The sequence below is a fragment of the Abrus precatorius genome, unplaced genomic scaffold (assembly GCF_003935025.1).
Source record: "Abrus precatorius isolate BTA unplaced genomic scaffold, Abrus_2018 Scaffold6, whole genome shotgun sequence".
In the NCBI taxonomy this organism is placed as follows: Eukaryota; Viridiplantae; Streptophyta; class Magnoliopsida; order Fabales; family Fabaceae; genus Abrus; species Abrus precatorius.
The window spans coordinates 19,422,192-19,432,827 of record NW_020874406.1 but is presented as its reverse complement, the minus strand read 5'-3'; the positions used below and the strand labels follow the sequence as shown (position 1 = coordinate 19,432,827).

At 29.2% G+C, this 10,636-nt stretch overlaps 1 protein-coding gene across 1 annotated transcript; it reads right to left on the bottom strand.

Annotated features, from left to right (window-relative positions):
- Positions 1–3,721: 3,721 nt before the first annotated feature.
- LOC113869452 lies at positions 3,722–5,153 on the bottom strand. Its single transcript, XM_027505773.1, has one exon. The coding sequence runs from the start codon at positions 5,056–5,058 to the stop codon at positions 4,126–4,128; it is 933 nt and encodes a 310-aa protein (XP_027361574.1). The 5' UTR covers positions 5,059–5,153; the 3' UTR covers positions 3,722–4,125.
- Between the last annotated feature and the right edge of the window lie 5,483 nt (positions 5,154–10,636).

The following is a 10,636-nucleotide window of genomic DNA, read 5'->3' as shown; positions in this document are numbered from 1 at the left end:
TGACCTCAATTGATGGGGTGTTTCTCTTCGTTTTTTCTTTTCTTTCTATTTCTTTTGTTAACTAAGTTATGACCAGCTGGAGTTTTGGATAAGATCAAGTTAATGTATTTTATAAGGAGATTTAATTGATTCTTTCTGGGCATTAGAGTTTCAGGTTTGTCTATATGATTTGATTCTGTAACCATAGGCAAAGAGCAGTTAGAAATTTCCAGCTTGGGGTACCTAACTTGTGAGTTGTGAAAGACATTGGACCAATTTTCGATTACCTATTAAATTGTGTTTCCACTTGTTTTTAATATATTTTCTTTTCTCTTGTTTCGTAAAAGCTGTTATTCTCTTTGTTGTAATGTTTCCTTCTATGCATTATTGTTTCCTCAAATATGGCATGTCCTTGCATTATTAATTCATCTTTGCATTCATCAATGATTTAATATACCTCGAGTCTACATTTTCAGGTTTGTTGATATGATTGGATTATGTAAGTAGTTTTCAATTCCCTGTTTAATGACATGCTAGTTTGATTAAGAATGGAGACCTGCTGAGAGTGTACGAAAGTATTTTTTTTTAAAATTACTTTTACGAGAATGGATTAAAGTTTTCCACTTTTTTTCTTGATCCAGTTGATGAAACCCCCACGAATTGGGGTTTTAAAACAATGCGATGGGAGCAAGTTCTATAAATTGGAGTCATGGCAATTATAAAAAGTAGCATACATCGAATGCGATTTCAGGTAAAAGGTTAATTAAAAATCTATACCGTCCATTAAAATATTTATAATTTACAATATTAATAATATCAATAAATTAAATATATTAAATTTTATAATTTTTAATAAAATTTTAGTGTATATTAATATAAAAATGATATTTATAATATATTTGAATTAGTTAATTGTGTAAGTTTTTTTACAAAGAGAGTATAAACATTAAACTAAAAAACTATTTTTTTTAAATAGTTAAAAATATTTAATATTTGTCCATCAGTGCTTCTGGAGATTGATTAACGAGAATCACAATGTTTTAATAATTAGATATATTTCTTAAGTTAAGTTGATGATATAAAGTTTTGATATGTTTCTAACACTTGGAGGCAACCATTTATTGATTGAATAAGGGATAATCAATAATTGGCCCTTATCACATATACTTTACATCCATATTTTACGACATTAGGCACACCAACCAAACTTTATAATTAATTTTATGGGCCTTGGAATCGTTTATCTTCACCCACCCTACCTCTGATTTATGTACATATTATCCAAATTTTGAAGTAATCGGCATCTTTTCGTTTCTCAAATCATGGGTAAGACGAAAGAATATGTTTCGTCAGCTTTCACGTCAATCGAAATTAAGTTTTTTGTTGATATTTTAGTTGTATGAAATTATAAAATGTAATAATTATAAAACATTAGTTATCATTCTAATATTAATAAAATATTTTCACATTTTGAAAAACTTGAAATATAAATGAAACTAAAAAGTATATATTAGTACAATTAAAAAAATAACAGAATTACTTGAATCAAGAAGAAATTGATAAAGTATAATCAAAATTTTCCTGTTGTAAAAAATAATAATTTAATTGTATTATATGAGAATAAATTAAAGATTTGTGACTTTCTAAATTGAGGCGTGAATTTTTAAAATGAATTTAATGAATTGTTTATCAATTTAACAATGTCGAATTTTAAATTTGCAAACTTCAAATTTAGAAATATGAAATATGTCCAATGCTGTTAACAGCTGAATAAATTTATAGTGTTTAAATTTGATCTAAAATATATGACAAAATATTCAAAAGAAGTGAGATATTGTAGAAAATGTGGCATATATGCCGGAATGACAAAAAAGTAATTCAGCCAAGTCTTTAGTTTAAAAACAGTACGCAAATTTAATATATATCAATAAATTCATATATCAATATATAATTTAAATTTTTAAAAAATCATAAAAATACTTTATTCTTTTTAACAATAATTTTATACTTTTTGTTTTCATTCAGTCTAATCCAAATTCGACACAAATCACTTAACTAGATGTATTAAGTCAGTCTATTACTAGAAAATTTTTTCGTATACAAAAATTTAAATTCAAGACTTTACTTAAATAATATCAAGTCATTTATTGTTGGATCAAGCTCTGTTAATTTTTAACAATAATATTTTAGTCAAAAGAGTTAATAAATTAGTATAATTAATATATTTTAATAAATATGTGTATTAAGTTAAATGATATATAATTTAAAATGAAAAAAATACATTTTATTTTCTTAAGTTTTTTTATTCACCTTTTTATTACAACGTTAATAATTTCAGGAGCACAAGGAAACATCTATTTTTTAATCTCATCAATTATCGTGAGGATGCTGTCTACTAAATTTGAAAAGTGATGAAGGATGCGAATTGGGGAAACGATCAAAGTTCTACTCAGTTTAATTTTGAAAAATTAAATTTTAAAAAATGAAAATATAAAAAATAATCTATATTTGAATACAGTATCTCAAAATTAAATTTAGAAAAACAGTTTTTTAAATAAAAATTAAATTACTTTAAAATTATTTTTCACTTATGTTTGAAAATTAATTTTACTCACTAGATAATTGATTTTGAAAAGACTATAAATTATTTAAAAATTATAAAGTACAGTTGAAACCAAAATTGCGGATCACAAATATAATTGATAACATTGAAAATGGAAAACCTGAAACTTGGGTTAGCTGAATGCAGCAATTCAGTCAATAATTAATTTTAACACTAATGGAGTGAAGAAAATTATTTTTAACACGTTTTTTTAAACACTTTGAACTAAAATAAGATTTGAATGCAATTTTTTAGAGTATTGTTATTGTTATTAACTAATTAAAATTTGAATTTTATCTTAATAATTTTTTATAAAATTAAAATATTTATTAAATTAAAACTTAAATTTTAATTGACAAATAATATTAATAATACTTAAAATTTGATTGAAAGAATATTAAATTACGAGTGAGAATTATTCAATTAAAAGTGAAACTTATATAAGTTATATATATATATATATATATATCTTAATTAATAATTAAAAGTATGTTATAAAAAGTTCGTTCAAAATTGTTAATATTTTCTTAATAAAGTTTAATAATTATAAAAATTTATTAAGAGAAGTAACTGTAAAATTATTCTAAATAGCTCAATATTTGTTCATATTTTAAAATTTTATTTTATTTTAATTCAGTCTTAAAGTTTATTGTTATTAGAAAATACATTCTATTATTAATTTAGGAATTCAAACAGTATTTTATAATTTTGATAGAGATTAGTTTCCACATTAGACCCAACTTCTATTGGTTAACTAAACAACCATGGAGCTTTTATGATTATTGGGAAACGGCGTAAATGAACATTATAAATTCTGAATTTTTTCGAATAAAGATATTCCGAGCTTTCATACTTTATTATGGTTAATTTTTTAAGTCTTTTTACCATGAGTGAACAAAAGTGTAAATGGTAATAACAATAAGAATTTAAAAATTAATTGGGATGAAAAGAAATTGTTAGATGACTTTTTCTTCTTCTTTTTTTATCAATAAGATGACTTTTATTTTTCCTAAAAAAAGACAAATTTAAGATAAATAAGTACTTTGTTCCTCTATTATTTTAAAAAATGTAAATTAAGAGTTCTGAATTCTGATATGTGGCTAAACATTCGCTCAAAGGTCTAACATGTTTCGGGTTAACAATTTGACGATTGAATTCACTCCAACAAGTAACAATACTAATGTAACAGTCAAATTCAATAATTTAATAATACACCATTAAATAATCATAACTTGTGCTCTTACAATACAATAAAAATAGAACCTTCTGAAAAGCCAGCTAAGAAACTTTCATTATGAGGAAGCTATCAACAATTTCCTAGAAGCAAGAAGGCTTTAGTCTCTACCACACGCTTAAGATATGTACACATAATCACAGAACTAAATTATTAATTTACAATTATAAACTTTAAATTGAATAGTACAAACAAACAATTGCTATTAAGAATAGTCTCGGTTATGCCTTTTATTTTCCTTTTTCTTTTTCTTTTTCTTTTTTTTTTAAATTTGATTATTGAAATTTCGAGCACCGAAAAGAAACCGCAATTATTCAAGTTGGTCGGAACATTGATTGCTGTCCGAAACAACTATTGCGTCCGCATCCCACCAAGTATCCGCGTCAGATTCCGTTACGTTTCCTAACGGCGTGCTGACCTTTCTCATGTCTCCGACCGTAATGCCGTAACGTCCGTCATCTCTGACGTAAACCTTCTGGACGCCACCAGATTCCACGCGCACAGTCTTTCCCACGGTGGGCCCCCACTCCGCCACCACCGTCGGCTTCCGCCGCCTCAGGCGCGTGTCCCAAATCTCGAGCTCCAAATTTCCACACGCGCCCTCCCCGGCCGAAACAACAACCGCGGGCGACGCCGTGGAGCTAGCTGGCATTGACGGTTTTCCGTCGTAGGCCGAAACGACGCCGTCCTCGTAATCATCGAAATCTAATCCCAAGCCGAATCCTATGCTGTCCCAGAGCTTCACGACGTTCTTGCTGTTGGCGAGTTCCGAGAGGGAAAATATATCCCCTATGGTAGGACGTCGTTTGTGCGTGCCGTTTTGACTAAAAAGCTCGTCGTCTACGGCGGTTCCCCTGACTCGAAAAAACTCGTCCAAACGGTTATAACTTGAAGACGGGGACGGGTCGTCTTCGAGCTCAGACGACGAGTAGGTTACGTCGTCGTCGTCGTCGTTTTCGTACTCATCATCAGAACTAGTGTATAGGTCGTCGTCGTCTAAGGATGGAAGAGAAGGGGCTTTGTTACGTAAGCGTATGATGAATATGGTGATTCTGTTGATGATGCTACCGAAGGTGGCGACTAGGGCGAGAATTACTGCACCCCATTTGCAGAAATTGTAAGCTACGGAAACGGATTGGATCCCAGCGAGTGAGGTTGTGATCTGAGAAGGGAATGATGGGTTCTGCAGAGAGTTGAAACCCACTTGAAGATCGTTGATCCTGTCGATCAATGGAACTTGCATGTTTGCGTTTTGAGGAGAGAGAAAAGAAGAAGTCAAGAAAAATTTGAGGAGCTCAAACTGAAACTCGGGGAAGAGAGAAGAGTTTAAGGGAAAAGGGAGTGCTTTATAGGGAAAAGGGGAAAGAAATGAAATGAAATGAAGTAATTGAATTAATAATTTTATTAATTTTGGTTTTTAAAATTAGTATTTAAAAATAATGAAATGTTGTTATTTTTAATATATATATATATATATATATATATTTAAGTATAAATATTAAAAGAAATTAGAAATAGTATATAATTTGACAATGATAATAATGAAATTATTAATAGATTAAAGTGAATGATAATGTTTTAAAAAAGTGCGAAATGAATAAAAAAAGAAAGTAGTTGGAGAGAATAAGTGTTCCACGTAAGGAAAAAGTGAGCAGGCTTTTTGGAACAACTGAAGGAGAAAAGATTGGAATGGGTGAGTCATCAGATGCAAAAAACGCAAAAGGTGGGTCCCGCTCGCAGGAACAGGTCATGTCTGAGCTTAAAATTTGTGGTTGTTAGGGTCACTCATCACTTGTCCAGTGCAGTTTCGACACGCGGTGACAGGTCATTGCTCTCTCTTTGTTTTATTTTCTTTTCTGAGTTGGTCGGTTTTCCGCCTCGTCACGTTCTGCACTGCTTCACTGCTTCTCTTTCTGTCTTACCATTTTTTTTGTGGCTTTTCAGCCTTTCGTTTCATAACTAGTATATAATCTCCACGGATTCTCAAAATATTCAATATTTCAATTATATTTCATTTTTCATCTTTATATTTAAACTTATGTAATAATCGCTTTATTAAAAATTGTGCAATGCTATTCAACTACAAAGAAATGCTAATAGTTGTAACAAATGCTTCAAGAACAATATTTGTTGCCAATCATTTTAATCAAAATTTCCTCTCTTTATTTCTAATTTTATTGTATGGAATTTGCTTTAGATTTCATCTAAGTTAAATTTTGTATAATTCAATTATATTTCACAAGGCAAGTAAATAAGTAAGCTCATGTTATACTGTTTTTTGGGTATCATAGTTAGGATTAGCTAGTTAAATATGATTAAATAACGTGTCTCATTATTATTTTTTGTTTTATTTTAAGATTTAGTTTGATATTTTTCCTTAGGTTTGAGAATGGTGAAAGATTTAGAGGTTTATTATATAAAACTCATCACTAACAATTTTACCGTTGCAGGGTAACAGAGTAAGTCCCAAAGAATATGAAAGGGTCTACCTGAAGAAAAATTATACAATGTTAACTTAATTTTTATCCTCCAACACTTGAGAAAACAATTTGGTGTTGGTACACAAGAGAATAATATCAATATGACCTTTTATGATCTAAGAAGCTCCTGAGATATTATCACAACTACAACACTAAAATCAAAATGCAGACACCAAGCACTGAACCAAATGACTCTGCCACTGCTTCACTTGCCCAACATCTTAATTTGCTTCCCTAACGAAACTTTGACACCTATGAATCAACATAATGAATGAATTGTAGTAATTTCATTGTTATGTTTCCTAACCCACACATCGCCATTGTTGATACATAGTTTAGTGCTTAGAAGAATCGAAACTTTGACATACATCAATCAGTATATTGAATGGTTTACAGTAATTTCATAGTTATGTTTCGTAGCCCACCCATCACCGTTGATACACAGTTAGGTGGTTAGAAAAATCAAACTCTATAAAGATATCAATACGTGTACGTATTAAATAAAATTGAAAGCAAACATCACAATGAAAAGCATAAGAGATTTATCTATGCTTCAAATAAATAACCTCAACCTATAGAGCCAGAACAAAACACTCGTCAAAATAAACGAAGGATAATCACTAAAATATAAAAAGGAGATTGAATTGAGTTCGTTCTTTCTTTAAACACTTTTCTCAAACTCTCTCTTGAAAGACTGGTGTTGAACAAACTTCTTTTGTCAAACAGAAAATAAGTTTTATAAAATATATAATTTAAAAACTCTTTTAGAAAACCTTTTTCTTTAAATAAAAACTAAAATCTCAATTCAAGGAAACTTTTAGAGGTTAGTATGAAAAAAGTATAAGAATGTACATAGAGAAGTTAAATGTAATATTTTTCCATAATTAGGCATAGAAAGTCAACCTTTTTCTTACAATGGTACTGCTGCACAAAATCAAAGATTATGTAATGTACTGACAATTGAACTTGCGCTTGAAGTTATAAAATAGAAAACTCTTCGCTAATTAGACATTCATTGGCACCAACAATTCAAGTCATTCTTCTTCCTATCTTTTGCTTGAAAATAATTGCTTTCATGTAATAAGTCAATAATAACATTTATTTATATGCACTTAATAAATTTTTTTTGATATAAAATAAAATTCATCCATATAGTAAATGTGTGTTAACAGATTGAATTTTTGAAGTGCCAAATTATTATTATAACCTTAATAATTTTTTCGTAGCAAATCCCATGGTTGCAATTGGAGTCACGATACAATGATGACTATATAAATAAAAAGAGAAGGAGAAGAAAGTTGCAACAATTTAAGAAAAACTAATTAAGGAGAGTCAGTCACTAAAATTTATTAAAAAAAACCTTAAATTAAAAAATAATCTTAAAAATCATATTTGATTTTGGGAGCTCTTTACTTACATTGGATAAGGGAGAATATGCTAAGCTATAGCCATTTCTTCAAGATGCACTCTTGATTGAGAGACAAATTTGAACCATATAGTCATTAAACTTTGTTTCCATCTTTTCAAGTAATTTTCAAAATCAGAGCAACATCCTTTTGGATTAGGTTCTTAAGAGTCCTTTATGCCTTCAATAGATGAGCTTTGTAACTTAAGAGCAACCACAATGCACAATGGTTTGGATAATTTCTAGAGGAGTCTGTAAGAACTTTTTCTAGAATGATCATTATCACATGTCTTGGTTGGAGTATTTGGAGTATAGTGATAATGCCATAAAAAGCTCTCCTCTTGAAATACTTGCTTTATGGATATTCTTTGCATGTTTTCTAAACATAATCTTGATTTCTTGTCCCCAAAGAAGATTGTTTGAACTTTTGGAATACGGCTGGTGGATGATGAAGATGGTTTTGAGATTGAAAATTTTTCTCTACGGGCTTTTTCTTTCGAGAAATTTTTATGGCATTATCCAATTAAGAGGAGAAAATTCATTATAGGAGTATCCAAGTATAATAATTGTGCTTTCCATCAATGAATTGGCTGTAGAGTATAATACGTATAGAATAAAAGATAGTTATGCACCACACATACCAAAGTGTGCCTTCACTCTTCAGAAATATAAAATCCATGCAATGGAGAAATTTCAATGATTTTTCCAAAGAGACAATCAATGCCAAAAATATATACTAGAGGTTAGCTTAAAGCATGTCTGTGTTTTTACTTGACATTTTGTATCAGAAGTAGGATAAATAATCCTTTGTTCATCCATCAAGCTTTTTCCAAGAGTGAAAAGTCTAATCAACTTCAAGCGAAATATCCTTCTTCGTAAAAGCAGATTTACGAAGGGATTTGACTATTATGTTTTTAAATTATTATCTTAAGAAAAGAGAAATTATCTATCTGTACTACAAATTATAAACCTAAAAATCAAATTTCTGAATTTCATATTTGACTGCAAAAGCCTCTTTGTTTGTAGTGTATTATTGCTTTTCAATTGTCTTTGAATTGGTCTCCAGTTCTAGTCACTTGCATAATTTTTTTTTCTTGCTCCAAGTATTTTTAGAGTTGGAGTACTCAGCAATCTTTTTCAGTTGTTAGAGAACTTCAGTCTGGTTATGGCCATATTGAGAAGAATTCTTAATTAGGATTTTGGAAAGTTGGCTAGTTTACCTTGCGGCATTGGGAACGAAGTCCTAATTAATATAATTTACAATTCTAAGAAATTGTTGGATTTACTTGGTCGTGATTTTGTTATTAGGAAAATTGAGTAGTTCTTTAGCAATGTAAGATTGTGGCTGATATTTTCCATGGGAGAAATGCATTCTTAAGAAATTAATTTCACTTTGTCCTAATTGGATCTATTTTTCATAGTATAATTCCGTGTCTTTGGACTAGTTTGAAGAAATGGTCCAACGATTCCTTTGTGGGCTCTTTATCTTAGGAAAATAATAACACATCATCTGTGTAGATGAGTATATATACTGTCAAGTATAAGCTAAAAAATTTTGGTCATGACCTTTTAAATAAGTGGTGAGGAAACCTTTAAGCCAAAAGGCATATACAAAATTCATTTTTTTGTAGCAATCTACACAATCTATACACAATTGGCATAATTAATCCATATTAATTTGAGCGAACAACTTTTGAAGAGATCTTTGCATCCTTTATAAGGACAGAAAAGAAGGTAGTTTAGGAATGAGAAGTTTGTTTATCTTTTAGAAATGGTTGAAGAGGTTTATTGTCAACTATCTTTTGTTTCTTCTAAATTTTTAAAAATTTTTCTCAACATAGAAAGCTTGTAAAACCCACCTAGATTTAATGGGTTCAACACAGTCCTGTCTCGCTAACTGAAGATAGGAGGGAATCATTAGTAGATGAGTATACCTTGAAGGATTAATAGCTTCATTTAGTTTGAAAGGTAATTAAACAAATTGTATTCTTCCATAAAAAGATTAGAATGAAAGAATGTCTCATGGTTATTAGCAAATAAGTCTTACAGCTTATTTAGGGTACAATAGATTATTTTAAAATTGTTCTCTTTGCCCTTGATTTCTAAGTAAGATTTCTTACCAGCTTTAGTGAATCTTGATTTTTGGTTCATAATGCTTCAGAAGAATTGATATTACCAGCAAAGCTTGTTATAGCGATTTCACATAAAAAGCACTTGAAGTTTATTATGACATTTTCACATATCAAATGCTATATATGAAAAATAAATTTTGTAGAACATTTTCAACAACAAATAACCTTTTCTACTAAACATTCACTTTTTACATTTACTAAATGTTTGATATGTATTTGTGCATTAAAGCGAGAGGTATTAAGCATTTTGAAAAGTTGTGTGAAATGCTAGAAAATGTCTTTTGACATAATAGATATATATTTATTTAGGGTACAATAGATTATTTTAAATTTTATATTTACAAATAATAAATTAAATTAAAAATTCACAGGTTGATTTGACTCTGTTGATTTACAAGAAACCTATATATGATGAGTCAAAGGGTTCACAATTAAGAGTCTACTGATTAACTTTATATGCACGTATATGAAAAACACTTTATATTTGTTACTTCAACCATTCCATGCATCGAGAACAATCCTAATTAAGTTCCAATACATGTTATGCTAGCTAAAATTCAAGATACTGGTGACTTATGAAATAGTGATTTGAGGCTTTAAATGGGGTAAAATTTAACCTCTCTCACGCCCAAAAATTTCATACCCAAACAACAAACTAATTAAGTCACCAACATATATTATAGTCATAAATTTCTATCAATCAATTTTAATTCAAATAACTTATTTTCATATAATTAATTATAATTTACATTAATAGTTTAATTTTTCTAAATTAAGAGTTGATTTTATCACAAATTGAGTTCG